This window comes from Haliotis asinina, chromosome 3 (genome assembly GCF_037392515.1).
Source record: "Haliotis asinina isolate JCU_RB_2024 chromosome 3, JCU_Hal_asi_v2, whole genome shotgun sequence".
Taxonomy (NCBI): domain Eukaryota; kingdom Metazoa; phylum Mollusca; class Gastropoda; order Lepetellida; family Haliotidae; genus Haliotis; species Haliotis asinina.
Genome location: NC_090282.1, coordinates 46,701,638 through 46,724,486, shown reverse-complemented (window position 1 = coordinate 46,724,486; position 22,849 = coordinate 46,701,638). Strand labels below are relative to the sequence as shown.

Below are 22,849 nucleotides of genomic sequence, written 5' to 3'. Positions count from 1 at the left end.
GAATGTACAAAGTTATCGATAAGCATACAAATCCATCTGATATATTGTTATGACGTTCAGTGATCAGGGCCTTTATTCTCAAAAGGATCCTAGCCCTAGGATATCCTAACTTTGATCTTAGGGTCTTGGATAGGTGTCCTACGCTATTCTCGAAAAGTATCCTATCACTAGGATATTCTAACTTAGGACAACTACTGGGACAGTTTCTGACTTGTCCTAATAATTGTACTACTGGGACAGTTTCTGACTTGTCCTAATAATTGTCCGCATAATGAAAGTTCAGGTCCTGATAATCATTAAAAAAATCAAATGAAACTACTTTTTGCACGTCTTAATTCTCTTTTTGGCAGACTTTCAAAACCTAACGACAAATGTTATGTTCTTGTCTAATCAATGAATTTGATGTGATGAAAATATTGAATATGTTAACAATACATAGATCTGATAAAATAGTTTAAATCTATTAGAGTACAAGTTCACTCTATTTTTCTGGATACCAGGTATGAATTTTTATTATAAATATAATTAATTACCATTTCTTCTAGATCAAGTAAGTCCACCAAAAGCTGAACTTCACCACTTTAAAACCTTTTACTTCTATTTCTGGTCTCACCATTTGTCTTGTAAAAGAGATCATAGCTGCCCTTACATATGTGTTTTTCATGCAAGGAATTATAGATAATATTTAGGTGAACTTGATGAAGGTTTTTTTTTCTATCTCACCTACTGAAGAGCCCGCTATCCTACCTAGGATCTGTTACTCAACTTAGGACAAGGATAATACTGTTTCGAGAATGGGTCTTATCTTAACAGTAGGATGTCCTAACTAGTTAGGGTCTTATATTAACAGTAGGGTGTCCTAACTAGTTAGGATCTGTCTTAACTGGGATACTTTCGAGAATAGGCACCTAGGCATTCTTGTTCACTCAGTTTCCCTTAACACGCCAAACACAAAAAAGAGTCACTGTGCATTTTCCAGTGTATGATCACAGTGGTGAAAAATACTTTTTTGGGGGGTAACACGTAACAAAATTTCTGACCACATTTTGACAGTGTCTACTTTTGTAAGATTTGCACCTGAAACTACACCATTTAGTAGTCTTATATTTATTTATTTATTTATTTAACCTTTACAGCTGGAGGTAGATCCAGTGCTGTTAAATTCTAAATCAACATTCCATTTTCATATGTTAGGAAAAGGGCCAAAAGCCTTGGTATCCAGGGGATAAAACTACTTGCAAAAGAAAAATGTCATAATTAGTCATACCAATTCACAGTAGACAACACATCATACAGAGTCAACCAGGCCCTCTGAGCCGATTGAGCTGATAAGCATATAGTCTCTGCCACCAACGATCTCACCAACCTCCCGTAGTCCTCGCTCATCTCCTCCAAGCGTTCGATTTGTTCCTCAGACAATTTCAACTTGCGAGCAGTCTGAGAATAAAGGACATGTTCACTAATCAGAGCTGGAGTTTTATGAAACGCTGATAAATACTCACGCTTCTGCAGCTTCAAGACGAGCCTCTGCACGCTCAAGGTCAACCTCTGTGATCGCGAGTTTACGGGCAGCCTGTATTGAGATCAATGCCACTGGTCAATTCCATAAATGTCCAGAAAACAACAGGTCTTGGGACATACTTAGTTGTATTCATCAATCACACATATTTAGTTACATTTAATTCATTCAAGTTCTCTCCAATTAAAAAATGAAATTAAAACAGTTCTTTTGTACATTGTAAATGAAGCAGATTATAAAAACAATTCTGTATTTCGGTAATCACCATGTCCCAAGACCTATACACGTAAGTTAATTGAACACTGACGGAACATGCACCATGCTTTTTTTTTTTGTATTCAAAAACCAAACTTCCTTTCGGATGAAAATTCCAAGGTTGCAAAACAAGCATGCTTCTATGGAGTATCTGTTAGTTGCACTCAAAATGCAGGCTCCTGACCACAGGGTTCCTTGGCTCCTCCTTGTACAAGGAAGGTTGAGCAAAGGCTCTGTTGAGGACAGTTACTTGACATGCCAGGTGTTCCTCCACACAGAATCAGCAGGCACTGGCACAGATACTGCACTGGCCGATGTGGGTGGGGCAACACTGTACTAGAACTAACATTGTCTAACATGGAACTTGTCATACCAAATATAACCTACAAGAAGACAAGTCACATGAATGGTTAAGCTGTAAGACTTCACAAAACTTGCAGTTGATAAACTGAACTCCTGGAAGTGACTAAATCATCAGAATTTCAAAATTCACAAATGAAAATCAATGTGAAACTTTTGCAATGTAAAATTGACATCACTGTTAATTTGGAAATTGGCTAAGCAAGGCAACATAATCTTGGAGGTTATGAATGTGAAGTATTTCCACTTTACACACTACCCTCTGGCCTGGAAGTGTGAAGGTCAGTTAGGAGGAAGGTGTTCTCCTTCACCGACAGGAAACAGCTGATGTAGTCACTTGCAGAAAGACACTAACAGCTCATGTCACTAACACTATCAAACTGTAACATTGCAAATAGTAAATTCAAACTTTAATTTAAAAATAGCAAATTCTGTGTTTGTGATCCAAACAACCCATCAATGACAGTTTTCAAAACAACTTTTAAGTCCACAAAAAACATTCACATAAAACGCTAGTATTGTTACTGTTCATGACATTCATCAAACAGCAATTTCCAACTGTGCATCCAGCATGCATCTGAAAGAAACACAAACATCAAAGCAGTCATTTGCAAAGCAGTGGAACGCTACTCGACACAAGACTATGTCAGCAGAGCCTGTATTCATAGGAGCAGGTTCCTTAGAGTTAGTAGGCCATCAACTGTCTATAAGCATGAACAAACACACGCACACGCACAAATACTTTCTAATGTATTGTTTCTTAGCAATGTTTTTATGTTTGAAAGTGAAGATAATACTGTTACTCTAATTGGAAATGTCTATATAGAGTTTTGTCACTGTTTCCGCACTACAAATATGAAACAAAGAGCATTTTTCATTTCCTTGTAAAATAAGGAAGAACAGAAATTATCACTTATTCAAAGTTCATAGCAAATTAAAGCTTGGAGCTTCATGGCAAACTGTATTAGCATATTTGCATAAGTGTAGACAGAAACTGACCACAAGAAAACAAAACAAAAAAAACAACAAAAAATAAAAAGATTCATGATAACAGCGATAAAGAGATGAAACAATAATGGAAATACATAATACTAACAACAGTTACTATGAGTTTGCTTTCGAGTGATGTTAGTAAATGAAAACATAACTGATGTCACTTGCAATCTTTCACTGCGTTAAATGATCCTGTAAGGTTCACCAAATGTCAGACAAATTGAGCTGGTGAGTAAAAAGTGATTATAATTCGTTTCACAATGTTAGAAGAACCAAACAGTTATACAGGGAAAGTTGCCAGTGACAGACTGGGAGCACAGCAAAAAACACAACCAGACTGATGAGAATCCCAAACTAGAGCAGTGCAGGGGACGGACTGCTGACTGAATTGTTGGTCATGGATGGCAAGATGCCCATGTGCCCATGCCTACTGTGACAATGCTAATTCAAACACTCAGTTGGATGGGTGTACTTTGAGACTGTCACCTCATCATATTTACGATCTGCATCTTCAGCAATCCATTTGGCTTCATCTAACTGTTTCTCAAGGAACTCGATTCGCTCCTCATCTGACTGGCTCCTGTTTTCCAGTACCTTACGTGCTCTAGTGGTGTAATAGACAGATCGTCAGGTCAGTGGGTTAGATACCACAACAAGCACCAACGCGCAGTTTAGGTTTAGTATAACTTCTCAACTTGCTGTTATCAAAGATGAAAAAACAAAAATATTAATACTGTATTAATACTACAGTCTGATCTCTCTATCAAACCAGTATACAAACAATATTTTTTCATTTTACACCAAATGATGGATTTACCAAATACTAAGTAAGATATCTGGTTGAAGAAGAGATCATTTGACTCTTGTAAGACATTGTTAAGCGCTTTTGTACAATGAGGGATGTTAGCACGAGTCATGCCATAGAATTTCATGTAGTGACATCTGTTGGCAGACACGAGAATCACCTCATCGTATTTGCGCTCAGCATCTTCTGCAATGTATTTAGCCTCTTTAAGTTGAGCTTCCAACTGATCTATCCTTTCATCATCAGCAAGACTCCTGCTCTCAAGCACCTTGCGCCCTCTGTGGGAAGACAGGGTTACTACATGGTCATAACCAGGTGAAAAAATTCCTAAAACTCCTCTTTCTCTGCATTAACTATGAACAGCTGGAAAAAAGACAATCAGTATTAAATACATCAACCAATAAAGCGACCACTGTGCTAATACTGTATTCCTGCCATTGTCGACTCACAATAACTTTTTCAAAATGATTGTTGCTACAGTAAGATACGTTCCGTTGTACCAGCACTTCGTTTTTCTTTTTGTGACCATAAATCCCAACTTGTCTAAATGACCCCATCTGTGAGTACAACAGCAAGACAAATATTGAACACATGGTTTAGCAAACCAGACATGCACTGCCTGCATCAACCTGCAACCTGAAAAGCTTAAGAAATGAGGACTTAGTTATACATAGACAACCTACCTCATCATATTTCATTTCAGCCTCCTGGGCCACTATCTGAGCAGTCTTCAACTGTTCCTCAAATGATTCAGCTCTTTCTTCGGTTGCAATGAGTTTACTTTCTAAACTCTTCCTAGCCCTGTAGAAGACATTACAACACACCATGCAGATCTCATGCTCTATCAACTTCAGCCCTTACACGCATGTTTTTTTATAATACAACATACATACTAATTAGCCAGCTGGCGAGTATTACTAATCTGAACGATCAATACTGCTTCACAACCATTGATTTCTTGTCTTTTTGGAATCATAAGCAACAGAACTCACAATATTTCAAACAAATTCTGGCCGAAAACTTACACTTGGTATATGTGGTATGCTACTATTTTAATGATAACTTGTTGCCTTACGTAAAATTTACTGAAGAAATAATTAATTCACTTTTTCCACATAAGTGGCAGTCAAGCATAAGCAAGACGTATGATCTTAAAAAGTACAAAACGGTCACTTACAATATGACACTACATAAATGAATACATATATAAAATTTTTTTTCTCCAGAAAAACTTATTTCTGATTACAGAGGATCTACAAAACAATAAATTTATATAGAGATGGTTAATGCCAAGAAATATGCATGATATGAAATGTATAAATTTGTGTATAAATTCTTTGATAAAGACAGTATGTAGTATTTAAAATGAACAACAAAAAGTATGTTGAAAATGTCTGCAACATGTTTCATTTAATTTGTCATGGACACAAGGGCATCACATGTGCCCTAATAACATGGATGAAACATGTCTTTTGTGTGTATGTAAACACAAACACACATAAAAACAACATGAACAAATAACAGCAGCAATGAAATGCATAACCTTTATGTTGTGGTTACAAACTGTCTCAACATGCGAACAGCTACATGCCAATAAAAAAAGATCATTAAAACGGTTAACTTGACATCCAGGAGTCGGTACAAAATTTGTTTGAACAGGCTTAATACTGCACCACATCATAATCCCACCAAATCCATGAAAATGATTCATAAACAGTTGTTGCTTGAACGTGTTGCTATCAACAGTATGTTGAACGATGTAGTAGACAGGAGCACTTCATTGTTACACACAAACCTTGGTTATTGGGTGTCTGCACTTTAACAAGCTTGCTACAGGGGTGTTTCAGACAATAAATGCGAATAGGGACAAAAGTCAAAATAAGGAATTCTTTCAAGTTTTTTGTTTGACTTGTGATAAGGTGACAAATTGCTATTGATACCATAAAGAGTCTAAGAAAAAGCACAGCATCTACCTTTGTTTCTACCAACACCATTCACAAATTGAAAATTCCAATTAATCTGTACATTATTTTTTTTCATGAGACTCGTGGATGTCAGTCATTTCATAAATGCTTATGGTTTTGCTCAAAGATATACATAAAAACAAGGAACACACTGAAATGAAAAAAAGACAAATTTTATATATAATAAATTCCTGTCAAACAAAGGCTTACTCAGCAGGGTCATGTTCCAGATCAAACAGATTTGTGATCAGCAAAATAGGGACTCATAGAAATGTCCTTTAAAAGGTAAAGATTTGCAACATTAATCAGTTGACATCCAGTTGATTAAGAGGGTTGCATTCTACATGAAGCTCCTGATATTCATAAAAACTAAGACAAACAGAAATAAATGAATGTTATCGAACTGATACTGATGTTGTGTTTATGTATTAGTGAATGTAACTTTTGTATGGCAACTTTCACTTATTTTTCAATTGCCATCTGGATATTTGATCATTTTTCTTATAGTCTGCACATGCTTGATTATCCGGGATGTTTTGGGGTGAAAAAACATCAACATATATTCACAATGACTTAATAACCCACCTTTTCATTCCAATTTTTTAGGCGGACTGTGTTGTCTTACTGTTATATCAAAACACACTTTTGAAACATTATTTTTTTCTAAAAACTGGTATACTGGGTAGGGTAAGGAACATAAATGAAGTTTTGTGATTATTCTTATGGTTTAAATTAAAATCTACACATATCTTACATTCACAACATATTTCCCTTTACTATTCAATGACAAAACAACATACTGTGACACTAATAAATTGTCTAAAAATGTAAATTGAGTTAACAAACTAGCAACCTTGAAATATATACCAGGCGGTGTGTGCAATACCCATTGCTGTCAACCAATATCTCACCCAATAAAACCTCTCATTCTCATCTGTAGCTTTGGATGCAGCCTTGAGTCTCCAAACAGCCACCCATACTCAACCTTAGCACACCAACCACACTGCTGTTGACTGACCTCTCACTCTCATCTGCAGCTTTGGATGCCTCCTCGAGTCTCTCTGTTGCAGTTTGAAGCCTCTCCTCATTCCTCTCCAGGTCTTCCTCCAGCAGTGTGATCTTTCGGGTGGTGCCGCTCACCTCTTGTTCCATCTACAACATAACCAGTCATTTAGTCACATGCTGCACTCATGAAGCCAGCAGAAACAACTAAAGTACTGTTGGATATGAAGAAAACTGTTTTCAGGCTGTTTCTCTGTATCCCTAAAATTCACCTATCTGCATACAGCATGTGTCAAAATAACTCACTTCAGCCTAACTGGGTATTCAGAGGGATACGTAACAGGATATGCAGAAAAGCATGTTTCACTACTACTGAGGCTGTAGTTAGGAGGAACTTAGTTTATCAAATTTCACACTTTCACATTTCGACTACACAAATTGTAAATAAATGTGAAAAAAGGTTTCTTATTCTATTTCTGACAGTACTTTCGTCAGTCTGACAAAGTATGAATTTGTCTGTATTTGTTGTATTTTGATCTGTTAAATCCATACAATAACATTCAAAGAATATGGCAGTAACACTAACAAGTATTGTATCTGACTTCCAGCTTACATTTAAAACCCTAATGTGCGAGACTGACACCCCCAGCATTAACCACAGCACATCTGAGCAAGCATGCATGTGAAGAAATATCATCAGGTTCTTCCTTGAACTGCTAACACATATGTGATGTTGAGCTTGACACTCCTGACCCCTCAAGAGCAGAAGGTTAAGTCTCATTATCTTAAGCTTAGAGAAATCTACAGATACAAAGGAACCAATGACACCCAGCATGTAACTTGTCTGGTAATAATCAACCCAATGGTGTAGTTAGTTTGAAAGTATACAAGAGGAAGGACACCAGTGACTGTGTGCTACCTAGCTCAAAACGCTTGCTGAAACAAGTTGCATGAGCAACCTATGACTCATCTGCACTACTTCATTTTAAGATCAAGGTAATAGAACATGGCAAGTATAACAAAGAAGGTGGTAAGCAGCATTAAATATGAACTCAAACTGAAGGGCAGCCTACCACATTTATTTATCAGCAGGATGTGATCACTTGTCAGCGTAGTTTGACTTTCCTTTTACTTAATCATGCGAACGCCACAGTGTACACAACCTTCCTGGTCTCACTAGAATGCAAGGCCCTCAACACGCTCAACGGGCTGCACTTTATTTTCTTAACTACACTATGCTGCTATGATGACTAAATAGAAACTCCATTTGGTTCTGGCTATACTTCAGATGATTTACCAACGCCAAATCTAGTAAGCCTAAGAAAACATATCTGCCAAGTACTCTAATGCAAGAATAAGAGATGATGCTACTGCTATGACATAATGCATGATAAAATTCATGCCTGGCCTACAAAACTGCATTTCGCTTGGTTGGTTTAACAGCCTACGATAAGTCTGAATCAACAGCAGTACAAAAAGTGCATGAGCAATGCATGAGCAGACATCACCTGGATGCTGTAATGATGTATATTCACACACACACACACACACACACACACACACACACACACACTGGGTTATAACTCTGACAGCTGTTGTTGTACAGTCAGTTCCAGGTCATTATTGTCAACATTACAAACTGTAAAAGTCATTCATCTTTTCAAAGGTTTATGCACATATCTGTACAAAATGAATAGATTAGTTCATAAGTAACTACAATAAATTCAACACAAATAACTATAATTAATTCAACACAAATCACTAATTCAGCCAAGTTTTGTTGTGAACAGGACATTTATATCTTATCTACTGAATAAATGCTGTCTCAAAGGAATCTGATAAGGATCCAAGTCCTATCAATGCAGGGCCATGACTAAGTGTTGCGCACAGTGCAAGTCGTATCATGAACTGGTCCTATCTACTTTTTATACATTCAACACAGCATATACTTGTACATACAAATGCATGTTTTAAAGATAGCTGTACTAGGAGGCATTTTCTAATTCCTTGCTTAAATATTTAAATTGTCAAAAACAATTCTGGTCCGAAAGCCTCCTAAGTTCCTAACTAAATCATTCAATATTTGATTTGATGCATCTTGCACTTATGAAGGAACCACCCTGAAATGTTAGATTTTTCCAAGGCTTCATTATTCATCCAGGGTTTGTCAACAGCAGTGTACCAAAGAGGGAGTCTGAACGTTCAATTTCTTTATTCATTTAATTTATTTATTAGGGGTAGGGAGTGAGTGAGAGTACCTTTATATAAGCAAGCACTGGCAAAGTCATGAAACCAAGCTACATATGTAAGCTGTCAAATAAACTTGAAATTATCCTGAAAATGCATGTATTGTTCATTTGGTTTAAATGCAGAACTGCATATTACCCAGTACATGCAAACTATTAAGGGTTTACCATACATTCTGTGACTACGACATTTCGGCCACCCCTGGCAATTATTCATTTCACTATGATGGTGTTCAAACAAATCCTCTTACTGCATTCACTGTCACATGCTTTTGTAAATTCTTTCATTACACTTTTGACCACCATGTAAATGCACATCTTCATATGAAATCATAAAATAAAATAGTATATCTTCAGTCATTTGGGATAATGCAGTGTCAATTGGTGCAGACATGCTGTACCCTACAGGTAACCAGGTCAGCACTGTAATCTTGCTGCTGCCTGCCAGATTTATGTCGATCTTTCTTACTGCAAACAAATTCGGAACTTGATCTTTTCAACAGAAATTTAATCACTAAATCTGGCTGAGCAAACACCATTGTGTTTTGCTGTGCTTGAGAGACCAGGAACTCTACCTTTACATTCCACACAATTCAAGGGCCGTTCTTATATATGGCCTCGTAGAGCACAAGGAGAAAGCACTGCTTGTTGCAACAGAAGATATTACTCATTTTACTGATATTTTACACCAAAGAACTTGCATAGGCGAAATTAAGCATGCTTTGTGATCATATGAGGATACTTTTGAATTATGTTAATACTTGCCAAAGGTCTTTAACATACAAGGTAGAAGTAACACAGTAAAACAAACTCCATTTTATTCATCTACCTCCTAATTTCATCATTAAGTATTGTACTTGGGAAAAATCATACTCTCACAACAGTTATCACAACTATGTCTAAAATTATTCACTTGTGTCATTTCATTAATGGTTTCTGCAATCATTAACAACGTAACTGTTTCAGAACAGAAGAGTATGTTTAAAAATAAAACTGCGCCAAAACTGATTCTGAAAGAATGAATAATTTACTTGATTATGCAAACAGTATTGACAATACTTGCAAATGTCTTAGATTATCTAATCTTGTACTTAGTTTGATACAGGCATAAGCATGACGTATAAATTCTTTTGTCTGAAAAACCTTCCTGTCATAAAGTCTGGATATAAGGCAACACATACGTGAATGAGACACCTGATGGAATTTTTTAGTGGCATTTAGACTGCAGCTCCAAATGATGAGCATTATAATGTCATGAGATGATGCTATTTATTGGAAATTTATGGTCACCACTTAAGTCTTTCTACTCTCACTCAGTATTCCAAACTTTCACTGAAAATCACAAGACCAACAAGAACACTGCCTAACAAAAGGTTAGCAGACACTCTTATGAATGCAACAAGATACAAACCAAAAAGGAAATTGTTATCAGTATGACAAGTATGACCACATTGTTAGTCAGAGAGCATATTTTAATTAACCTAATAATCCTGAAATTGACAAATCTTTTGTTGTCGAGGTAGTTCTGAACAGAACAGAACCCAAATGGAGAGAGGCAGGCTTCATTCTTTCTTTGACCGACATCGATGTGATCTTTATGAGGTTATGTTTATCTTTACGGCTCTCAGATTTTCATTTACAGGCGCATATCAACGGAACAGCATTGTGCCCATCCTCAACCCACCAATGCAAATAAAGAATTCATTAAGGGGTCATAAATATTAAAAGTTACCAGTATCAATAAATTTTGGGCGTACAGGCTTGAAAGTTGTGAATCCTTTAAGAAGTTCCTGTTGTGAGTCAACAGTTGTGGTGATGGGTGTGACATTACAAAAGAATCACTCAGTGGTCAACAATACAGCAGGATACCAACACTTAGCCTATCCTTGCGCATACCCTCCTTCATGCTTAACAGTACTGACCTTATATGGTAGGGATAGCTGAAGTTACATTACCTTGTTAATATTATTATCCTCTTAGCAAGGAGAAGTATATGTATTCTTGTTCATAACCCAAATCCCGTAAAGTTAAATGCACGTTCAGCAGTGCTGAATAACACCAAAAGATCTATACAAGTTCAAATTGGACTTGGTTCATTTGTGCCATGCCCATGCCTCACTTCTTGGTCAGGCCTTTCATTTTTAAAGCTCTCTTAGCGCTAAGATAGTCGTAAATTCCATACTTTAAATTTACCTTACGGCTACCTTAAAGCTATGACAGCCTCGAAAATCTAGGCCATAGATGATGAAAATAATGGTTTTGTGTCAAATGGAGATATTGACCGCAGACATTTTCAATACTTAACAGACTCTGAAAGATTCTTTTCAGAATCAAACTTGTAAGGTATCCCCAATGATCAAAGCAATAAATCATGTTTAGGAGCGAAGTAGTCTGCCAGAAAGACCCTCAAAACTATATATTCAAGAAAGCCCACACAAACCTAGATCTAATAGTAATAACAATAATTCATTTGTGTGACCCCTTGTATCAATTTGTCTAATAGGTCCTCTGTAGGTGTCAGTAGAGTAATAAGGTAATAATAAGGTGAACTTGTGTAAAGCAATTCTGAAAGTGGATGCAGTTTCTAAAAATTAGGAAAGTATCTTGACTTCTTTTAATTATGTTTTATGACTATTACATTGGGTGTTTTTTCTGTAAAATGGAGCACCTTTAGAATACAGCACCACAACTTCTTGTGAAGATGTTAGGTTTAGGTTAAGCTACCCTAACTTAACGCTAATCACCTACAATTACATAAAAGAGTGTCAGAACGTTTTTTTAAAGCTTCTTATGCAGTATTCTAAAGGTAGGCCATGGAGAGATACAGGTTTTTATTTAATACCAGAATCTTAGAATCATAGAGTACAGATTGGAACAGCACATGCCTGTCAACTACACCCCAAAAGTAAGAGCAACTATGTTTCCGCCTTATTTCTTTAACACATCACCCTGAAAGCCAGATAAAATACTTAGTTGTCCTTTCCCTCCCTCCTTCTCAGACCAAATGGAACAGAAGTTAATAGTTACACGACTGACACTTAAAATAACGGACCTAACTGAATTTGTCTACATAAAAGAACTAAATCAAAGCTAATCGACGATGACAGCGAGTGAAAGGAACTGATCTCTCATTTAGACCGTTCTCTGAAGCTGAAACTCTGTACAGCCTATAACGACAGTATATCCTGTCCGTGAGGCCCATTTTGGGTTTGCCGGCACAAGGTCATGTTGCCCCATTGCAACTTATATGCAGAACTTAAACATTCACGCCTGATTAGACATCCCTACAGATGAATATGTTCATGTTATACAATGGTGTCATGAAGTTGTACTTGGAAAAACTTCACGAGAAATGTGCTGTTTCCGGAAACATCCCCAGGTCCGCCATCTTACCTAAATTTCTATGTATCGGTTTGAGGTTAGAGAGACGTACATAAAGATCGGGTTTCATGCTTATCTTGACAATATGCGAAGTCGCAGCTGCCCCATGTACCTTGACGCAAGCCATCGAGGGTGCAAACGTCAGAAAATTGCAGACAACGGTTTCATTTCACCCCAAATCGCTAAAATAGCAGACAATTTTCCACCTACCTTGGTAATTTCCGAGTCCTTTTCGACCAATTGACGTTTTAACATATCCCGTTCGTCCCTCAAACAGTCACATTCTTCCCGTAATGTGTTCATTTTGCTCTTTAGAGCTGCCAAAATACCCCCCGAGTTTTGGTGCATTTGGAATTGACTCATTTTGCCTGATGTCCAACTTCTTCTATGCTTCCGAATAGACAATCAACTCCTAGCCGGGCAGACCGAACCACCACTATGGCTGTAACCCTGCACTACAAATGTAGTCCCTTCTGGTGAAGTGGTTCCGAAATGTTGGGTCAATATGTCGGTCTCGTATAAGTATGGATCGTATAGTCTTCCACTTGCTCAAACGTCCAAGCAGAATGTCAACGACAAATATTTCATCCAATTTCAATCGTGTCACAATCGCTCCGGAAAAGCGATATGGTCTGCGTTAGGTGTATGCTGTCACGTGACAGGGGACACCTGGCTGTTCCATTAAATCTTGTCACTCCCTTTACAAACTTTACTTCCATTTAAGGCAATAGCAAAGTTCAATAGGAATCCCACCATACAAGAGACGTGCATGTAAATGTCACAGACAGTAATGTCAGTAAGACATCTTGGAATGAATAATAACTTGTTGGAAACTGCTGACATTCAATCGAGATGGCGTGAATTCAGCGACCAAAATTATACCTATAAATGTAAGTACTACAACTTATATCGCCATTCATAACAACACGTTATACTGGGTTGTTAGCAATAACAATTCAATATCGGTTTTGAAAATAATGCAGAAGGATGTCGACTTCCTGACTTTTCTTATGATGATCATGTAGGTGTTGCTATCTTTGGCAGTAGCGTTATTTCCAACAACAACCAAACAGATCATTCACAAGGGGTTACCGACCTAAATGAGTAGAGGGTTAAAGCTATGTGCATTGCAATTTCATCTTGTCGCATCATTTTCATGTAAATAAATTGTTGCCAAATTAAGTAAAGGAAGTGAAAGTCTTATCAACATTCAGAAGTGAGTCTGCGTCAGTGCATTCAGTTGCGATATATTACTTCAAGACAATGCGAAAATGTACTTTTATAGACTTTTATTGCCAAATGAATTGTATTGCGAGAATCATGCGGTTTTAGAGAAAACTATTAATAAACTCACAAATGAGGACTGTCATTTTAAGTAGAGAAGCGTATAAGTACACGCAGGCCCCGCTATTGAATTTGTAAACATCATACATGGGCATTTGTTCGAGTTATCTCCCGTACTCTAAACCCTGTCCTCTGATGTTCCTTTTCTTCATGCAGAGGGAAATGAAGACTGTGAATTTAAGTCGTTTCATATAATGCAACCGGTGATGCGACATGAAGTAGCTCCGTACCAGCACTGAAGAGGTCATCTTATAATTAAGAGTCAAATCGGATATCAATCAAACTCGTTTTACTGTTGTCAGCAATACAACGTTCTATATAACGCTTATCCTGAAAGACTACGTCATAATTTACTGAGCGCATGTGTATGGATTTTGGGTGAACAGCTGTCAAAAAGGGGTACTGTGGTTGCCTGGCCGCATGAACTCCTTCCCGCCACATGAGGACACATATTCTTCCGTCCCTCTACATTCATTATTTATGCTTGAGATATCGAAAAAAATAGTATTTCAAATTACAGCAATACTCATTTCGTATAGTTTCGATGTTTATACGCAGCGCAAAGAAAACTTGAAGCTAAGATTAAAAAAGGTGCTAGCAATAACATGATATTTTGAGAACAGTACTGTAGGATGGCCAGTAACATGTGCGCGTTTTTCGTTACAAAACACTACTAAATAGTTGATACAATTAACAATCATATATATTAGGAAGAATTATATCGTAGACAGGGGTTTCACTTTCTGCACTGAAACTGGTTTGACCACCTAACACCCTGGTTTGCAGGGACGTCGCCGCAGGGTTGCTGCAAGTACTCCTATTAGATTAAGTAATCCACCTCGCCGATACCAAACCACTCATGTGATACTGATTACTTGACAATAAAATGCGAGCAAACAAAAAGCTATGTCACATGGACGCAGAACTATTATTGCACCAAATAGAAGTGCGTCTAGCTACAGGTTTTCACTAATCTACTAACTCACCTCACAGGCGCCTAGCATGTCAGCTCTATTCTTGCAAGTCCCATTGGCTGCAAAGGTTTACGTTCAGAAAGTACAGAGGGCTTGTCCAACTTTCATTTTATATGAAACCCTAAAGTGTTATTGTTTGGCATTTGATGATTTCAGTAACTTCAAAATGCTGTTATCTTTTAAGTATTTGGAAATCAGAAGGAGGAGAACTTAGAGTATTCTACCATTAACTGTAGACAATATGATTCATGGAGGGATTACCATTTCATAAATTAACCTGATAACGTGCTTGTTGGTATATTTGGCAACAATGAGAAAAGTATATTTTGTTATAGCAAACATCATGTGTACGTCCGGGCCTTCTACAATGGTAGCTGCGCCCTGCTTCATCTTCCCTAATACATTAAGTTAAGTCATTCAAGATGTGTACTTTCAACGCCCGATTTAAACACTGAAAACCTGCACAGGTGCAACCTGAAACTGCAAAACAAAACCTGATATTTATACAAACGTAGATTCAAAGCAAGGTAATAATCTGCCGTTCAGAGAACACAAACTTCAGCCACAAACCAGAGGAAAACAGACTGCGCGAGGAACTCGCTTAGAGTATTGGTCATGATGGCTACACAGACAGTGATTGAATAACTGTTTCTGTTCATGTCCCGATATTTTAGTAAGTAATATAAAATGTTCGTATCAGACCCTGACAAAAAGTAGTTGTTTATATGATGTTCCGAATCATACATGCCAAAACAGAAGCATTATTCACAACTGAGCTGCTGCTCCAACCTGTTTTGGTCCGGTCAAGAGCAGTTTTTGTTTTTTCACATATAGTCACGTCAGCATGTGTGTGTGTGTGTGTGAGTGAGTGTGACGAGGCGTGGGGTGGAGATGGGATATGCACACTTTTGGGAAGGTGTGTGGGTGCGCATTACTTCATTTTTAGCCAAATGTCAGGACAAAGGGGGAGGGGGGTTGTGTGTGTGTGTGTGTGTGTGTGTGTGTGTGTGTGTGTGTGTGTGCGTTCCTGTATCTCCTCTCTGCATCTGCCTAAGGTATGACAGTTTATATTAGCTATTTCAACAAACAAAACAAAGCACTCTCCCACACACACGCACACACATACACACACTCAGACACAGACACATACAAACAATACAATAACAACATTGCTCAAGAAAGATCATCCTGAGTTGACCACTCTTGCCAGTTATAAGGAATCCGTTTTCATCACGTTCGTAATGTGTTTGTCTCATATGTATACTTTCTCTTGCAGCGCGTTCAATTTAGAGTATATTATAACTAAAACTTAGGCCCTGCTTCTACTGTCTTTGATAAACCAAAGCATAACTTCTGGTGAATTCCACAGGCACATTAGCGTCTCTGTTCTAAATAAGATGCACACAATACAAATACATAATACTAGTACATGTGGACAGCTGAGTGATACTACTACTCCTGCATTTTCTCAACAGAAATGTAATTATACGTTCTATCAAAGGCACCATACAATGCAAAATATTCCAGGTCAAAAGTTTTCTTTTCTAAAGAATAAAAATGACATACCGGATTGCGGACGCTCACGTCGACACCCTCAAGGTATACTAGTATGTCAGAAAGAATGTCAGTACATGAGTACACTCAAGCTTGTCACCCTCGGTCGCACAAGTAGTTGACCTAAAGGAACCTACTTTGCACCCGCTGGCCACAAGATGCGTCAAGTAAGGCGTGGTATATTATTGCTCGAAAAGGTACAAGCCGACAAAAGGGTAGTGACTACAGAGATAATATAGCTGTCAGAAACCGCTTATCTGTTTGCATGTTCATGTTCAATACCAACAAAAACACGAAATGGCAACTCTTAACAGTGCTGCAAAAGCTGCTGAGGTGTCATTGATCTGTTGTCTTAAACTACTGTTCAAATAGGAACAAGTGACGAAAGTTCCCTTCACTTTCCCAAGACAAACCTCAAGCCTGATCAATATTCACGACGTAAATACGAGACACGAATAGAGTGGAATTCCCGACGACCAAAACAGCTACGCTCTACAAGCAACTGTAATGTTTATCACATATACCATACGTTGAAAACGGTTTACTCTTCTCTCATTTTGAAAGTTTGAAAGGTCAACGTAATGACTTCCGGTACGGCCAAGGACTCGGAGACCGTTGTAATTGATAAATTCTCGACAGAGTTGTGAAAGTTTAAACTTACCTAAATAATGCGATTTACAAGACAAATAAATACAGTAACAAACTCCTATAAGCATCTCATGGCTTCGTGTTAAGTGCACATCAATATCTGCAATGCCTACCCTTTTAAGGGATACTTGTATCACATTCTGCAATTCTGTTCCAATTATTGCAAACTTTATCATTGTGTTGGAATTGATCCCGAGTTGTGTGCACGGTATAAGTATTGCACCGTCTCTTCCCTGCCTGTTGGCTCTATGAGGCTTTCGACAGTCTTTATTGAAGTTGGCATAGTCCTCATCAGTGATCTCCACGTCTGAGAACAGAGCATCGTTACTATAAATAATCCTCTCATAGTCATCCACATACGAGGCGGGCGCGTTCCCTCCCTCCGGCTCAGGTCGTCTGCTTGACGAACGTCCGGACTTCGATTTGGAACTTTTCTCACTTTTGTCCTTAGCTGATTTGTCTTTGTCTTTATCTTTCTTCTTTTTAACCTTCTTGCTAGACTTCTTCTTTTTTGGTTTAGCACCGTCTGTTGTCAGTGGAATATCTGTAGATCCTTGTGAGAGATCCTGTGTGGAAATCTGAGACTCCTGCGAGAGCTCCACACAGCCACTATACTCCGGTTCGACTGAGAGTAAACTTTCTCCCATACTGACTGAACTTTGTGCGGAGTTTTCTGAAGTTTCGAGACGATCAACTGTCTCTTCATTTGGATCCTAAAGTCAGATGTAGACACGTGTTGAGTTTACATAAGCAGTAGGAATAGGGCACAACTTGTATAAGTTAGTCTACAACACAAGAGATGGTAACCACACGCTAAAAATAGCTACTCCGTCCAGAGGGGTGAAGCGCGGCTGCCTGCACAGCCGCTATTTCCCACTTCAATCTTGCCGCTTGGGCTTTACAAACATTCCTCGCGTTGCTTTCCATTTATGGATTCATGACGTCACGGTCAGGAATGAATCACCAGGCTCGTATCACAACGAGCTGCTTCGAAGGAGGGTGTATCCCCGAACTATTGATATCACTGTTTCAACGAGCAGGAGGCGTGGCCACGCTGACATTAATATTAATACACAGTCTTCTTTCAATGGCAGACCATCCCGTATGACCTTTCCTGCCGGCGGTAAATATTTGACAAGTTTCCCACAAGGAAAACAAGAGTTGTTGTTCCACGGTACACTACTAAACTGACTGACTTGATGAAAAAGACAGCAACAGCTCGAGTTAAACACCGGATTCACAATAGGGCCATAAGTCGTGTGACCATCAGACGCCAACTGCAAACAGGTTCTCAACAGCCTAACCTAGCTGGACACATGGTCATAGACAAGAGACAAAGGTCACTGAGACGAATTAGTGGCGATAAGCCTACCCAAATTAGGACTTAAGATTATCTTATTTCGACACAAGGTTAATGTGTGTAACCTGATACTAAGCGGACAATTAGTAAGCCATTCGCATTTCACGTAATGCAAACACTGGTGATTATGTCAGACAGCGAACCAATTACACAAGGCAGAAGCCAAGAAAGAGCCATGTGTAGAAACGTTATTAATCACAATGGTACAATGTTACGTACAACATTCCGATACACAACATATAGTCAATGGCCTTTACCAGATCTACGTCCAGTTACTAGTCAGAGACACATGGGACCCATTCTCAAAATAACGCTATGAACTGAGCCAGAATTTGAGCGAGAGGCGTTTCAGACAGGTGAATTTGTGCAGGGGTATTTTACTTGGTGCTTATTCCATTAACATACCTGTATGCTTTTAATTCATTTTACGGTATAATCGAGTAGCAATCTCTGATATATTTAGGGCAACCACTGATAAGGTGTTAAAGGCGTGCAACTGCAGCAACTTTGCCTTTCCGTAGCAGGGCGTACGTGTCACTGATGTGGCCGTGCAAGGTGACGTGAAGACCACTCGGGCACCTACCTCTGTAACTCTCTTCTCGGAAGTTTCCAACTTGGCCATGGCTTCCTGCAGTTGCTCGTTTACATTGTCGAAGTCGTTTTCCAAGTTTGCGCATTTCTTTTGCAGGTTGTTCAGATCTTCTTCAATCTGCAAAGACAGGTAATATGTGAGTATACGTATCCCAGGTGCACTTTGTAAACTTGTATGAAGACCTTTAAGGTTATAGTCGTATTAGTTTTTATTAGCACAGCATAATTGTGTGTGACAAGTTTATTTCAGCAAAACAATGACACAGTGTAAATGTCCATCAGATCAATAAATATGAGTATGCATGAGAATTTATCACAAGTCGATGTAAATCTTAAAGAGACATGCTGTCCTGCCGTTTTGTTACTTCCGTATGTTCGTGTTAGCTACAATACATGCAGTTTTTGTTTTCGTATTTTTGTATTGCTTTTGATGAACAAACATTTACATAGATAATGTACTGAAGCACGCTAAATTAGTATATACGTCTCTACTAATTTGTCTAATTCGTGCTGTTTGAAGGGGTAAGTTGAGGATTATTATGACATGAGCTGCACCCAAATAAAGCATTAGCCGACAACAGGATCAGTGCTGGTACAGCGAAAATAGAAACCAGACAAGGATGCCCGGGTGGTGGATCAGGTTTCAAGATGGCCGACTCTATATGAAGCGGATGTCTTCAGGGAAAGAAAGTAAAAGTTTGAGATTATACAGTAAACTTTCTAGAAGAAAGGTTGGTGTGAGTGAGGGTTTTCTGGTACTGTATATCAGGGTAAGACGAAACACACTTTGAAAGTTTGGGAAACTCTTATATTGTTACTTGTTCGAACGTGCCGAATATGCATATTTTGCGATGGCTAAAAATCTAAATTGTACAGAAACGCTGAGTGAGAACGATAACTCTAGATGGCTCCACACCATGCCGTTGAGAATGTGTCGAATCAGTTCATGCCAGAGAGGCGCCTTACCTTGGCCTTCTGCTCTTCGGTATCCCTTAGTTTCTGCTCGTTCTGTTCGGCCCTGTCAACAGCATTCTCCTTTTCCATCTTCATGGCCAACATCTTCTTCTTGATGGCATCCATGGCTGTAGTTTGTGGTGTGGAGCGCTAACAAATACAAAAGTATAAAAGAAAGGGAATTCCAAGCAGAAGGGAATGATCGCAACTGCAGACGAGAGTGCCTCACCAACTGAACTGAGAGCGTCTGTGCTTGGACTTAGACTCCGAAAGAGAGATCTCAGAACTGTAGCGAGGTTTCTGGCGAATGGTTTGACAGTGGGCCAAAACAGGAGGAATGCACAAGATAGCCTATCAGAGGCTGTAGGGGCAATTATAGTACAAGCAGGGCCCTCCTGACGGCATCCACGGCGATAGGGTTACTGCCTTGTTTGGCAAGACCTCGAACGGTGGATGTGTAGGCGATTCCATGTGGCATGGAAGGGGTGAGGGACAATCCTGCAACTTAGCAACTTTCACCTAACTCTTTACTGCTTACACGAGAAACTTTCCTGGCCAAATAATTCCCAATGAAAGACCGAGAGAAACCTGATTCCATGTTCTAAACATATTAGAGTTATTTTTACCAATGGATTAATAACACTTTATTACAAAAGAAACATGTTATGGAACATCTGAGGCCGATATCCGCCATGTCTCGTAAACTGAAACCAGTAGGTAAGAGTATGCATGTGCGGTTAATCTCAACCAAAGGTGTTGCCATGGTGACGGAAGTATGGCGCTGACATAGAAGGGTCGGTGTTATCTTTCGGCATGACGCTTCAGTGTCACTGCATGGTTCTGCATGTGACGGCGGGAGACATCTACACTACCATCACTTCCGGCGAGGTGCTGGGCAAGCAGCTGTGTTAGGAGGTGGGGAAGGCGAAACATGACACCTGTCACCTACAGTGTGTATGGAATAAGGCGTTACCATCATCACCTGGATTTGGTACCTTGCTGCTGGCCTTGCACGTGCATGAGCTGTATTTATCTCGATGTGCTGATATCGTGATTTGTAAAGCTCAACGAGTTATTTGACGATTTACACTTACAAGAAGCAACCACTATATTCTTATTGTTTCATGACTTACAATGTGGTGTGAAAATGACTTTTGTGCGAAATGTGTACATACCCAGTCTATGCTATGGAGTAATACGGTCTTGGGCAACAGAATATGGAAAATACCACAGCGAAATATCAATTTTACAGAAAACTGAAAAATTAACAGGTCAGAAAAAGTATTTCAGTAAGTGGAATTTTTTTGTGTGACTGGTTGAAATTTCCCTGGCTCCGGATCTTAATCTGTCAGATAAATTCTGACACCTCGCCAAGAACCACGGTGTCCGGACCAACATACTGAGACATCTCACTATGGCATTAGGACTGATATTCTGAGACACTTCACAAACAACCCGGGCAGTCGGGTAGCGTCGTGGTTAAGGTGTTCGCTCTTCACACTGAAGGTTCGATTTCTCACATGAATAAAAAATATTTTCTGGTGTCCCCGCCGTGATATGGCTGGAATATTGCTAAAGGTGTCGTAAAACCTAACTAACTCACTCATTCACAAACAACCATGTCATCAGAACTGCTATATGCAGACTCCTCCCGATCCAGCATGGCATCAGAACTGGTATATTCAGGCACCTCCCAGTCAAGCATGGCATCAGAATAGGTATATTCACGCACCTACCAATCCAGCAAGGCACTAGGGCCCACTTGCACAAAGCGGTCTTAACGCTACGACTATCTTAAGCCTCTGTTAGAGAATGGGAGTTACAATTATAGTAGCGCTAAGACAGTTTTGTGCAAGTGATTCCAGAACTGTTATATTGACACCTCACAATCTAGCATGTCATCAGAACTGGTATATTGACACCTCACAATCTAACATGTCATCAGAACTGGTATATTGACACCTCACAATCCAACATGTCATCAAAACTGATATACTGGCACCTCACAATCTAGCATGTCATCAGAACTGGTATATTGACACCTCACAATCAAAATCTTCGCTTAATATTGGTCTCAGACATCTGTGGTATCTAGGTGGTATCGCTGACTGGTGATCGTAACACTGGTCTCAGACATCTGTGATATCTAGGTGGTATAGCTGGCTGGTGATCGCAATATTGGTCTCAGACATCTGTGATATCTAGGTGGTATCGCTGACTGGTGATCGTAATATTGGTCTCAGACATCTGTGATATCTAGGTGGTATAGTTGACTGGTGATCGTAATATTGGTCTCAGACATCTGTGATATCTAGGTGGTATAGCTGACTGGTGATCGCAATATTGGTCTCAGACATCTGTGATATCTAGGTGGTATCGCTGACTGGTGATCGCAATATTGGTCTCAGACATCTGTGATATCTAGGTGGTATCGCTGACTGGTGATCGCAATATTGGTCTCAGACATCTGTGATATCTAGGTGGTATCGCTGACTGGTGATCGTAATATTGGTCTCAGACATCTGTGATATCTAGGTGGTATCGCTGACTGGTGATCGTAATATTGGTCTCAGACATCTGTGATATCTAGGTGGTATAGCTGACTGGTGATCGTAATATTGGTCTCAGACATCTGTGATATCTAGGTGGTATCGCTGACTGGTGATCGTAATATTGGTCTCAGACATCTGTGATATCTAGGTGGTATAGCTGACTGGTGATCGCAATATTGGTCTCAGACATTTGTGATATCTAGGTGGTATCGCTGACAGGTGATCGTAATATTGGTCTCAGACATCTGTGATATCTAGGTGGTATCGCTGACTGGTGATCGCAATATTGGTCTCAGACATTTGTGATATCTAGGTGGTATCGCTGACTGGTGATCGTAATATTGGTC

The 22,849-nt window shown here is 39.0% G+C and overlaps 1 protein-coding gene across 17 annotated transcripts in view; it reads right to left on the bottom strand.

Annotated features, from left to right (window-relative positions):
- The window catches only part of LOC137278132 (tropomyosin), a 36,977-nt gene extending 16,594 nt beyond the window's left edge, over positions 1-20,383 (bottom strand). For 4 of the 17 annotated variants that reach the window (XM_067810294.1, XM_067810293.1, XM_067810296.1 and 1 more), the window contains exons 1-5: positions 19,963-20,286; positions 18,989-19,114; positions 6,915-7,048; positions 4,093-4,210; positions 1,503-1,573 (exon numbers count right to left, since the gene is read on the bottom strand). In XM_067810294.1, the coding sequence (XP_067666395.1) occupies positions 1,503-1,573; positions 4,093-4,210; positions 6,915-7,048; positions 18,989-19,114; positions 19,963-20,076 (563 nt within the window). In that variant the 5' untranslated portion in view covers positions 20,077-20,286. Of the gene's footprint in view, positions 1-1,366; positions 1,438-1,502; positions 1,574-4,092; positions 4,211-4,615; positions 4,734-6,914; positions 7,049-12,735; positions 13,219-17,158; positions 19,115-19,962 lie in introns of those variants that run through there. The other 13 variants (XM_067810285.1, XM_067810287.1, XM_067810286.1 and 10 more) reach the window with 10 other exon arrangements.
- Positions 20,384-22,849: the final 2,466 nt, after the last annotated feature.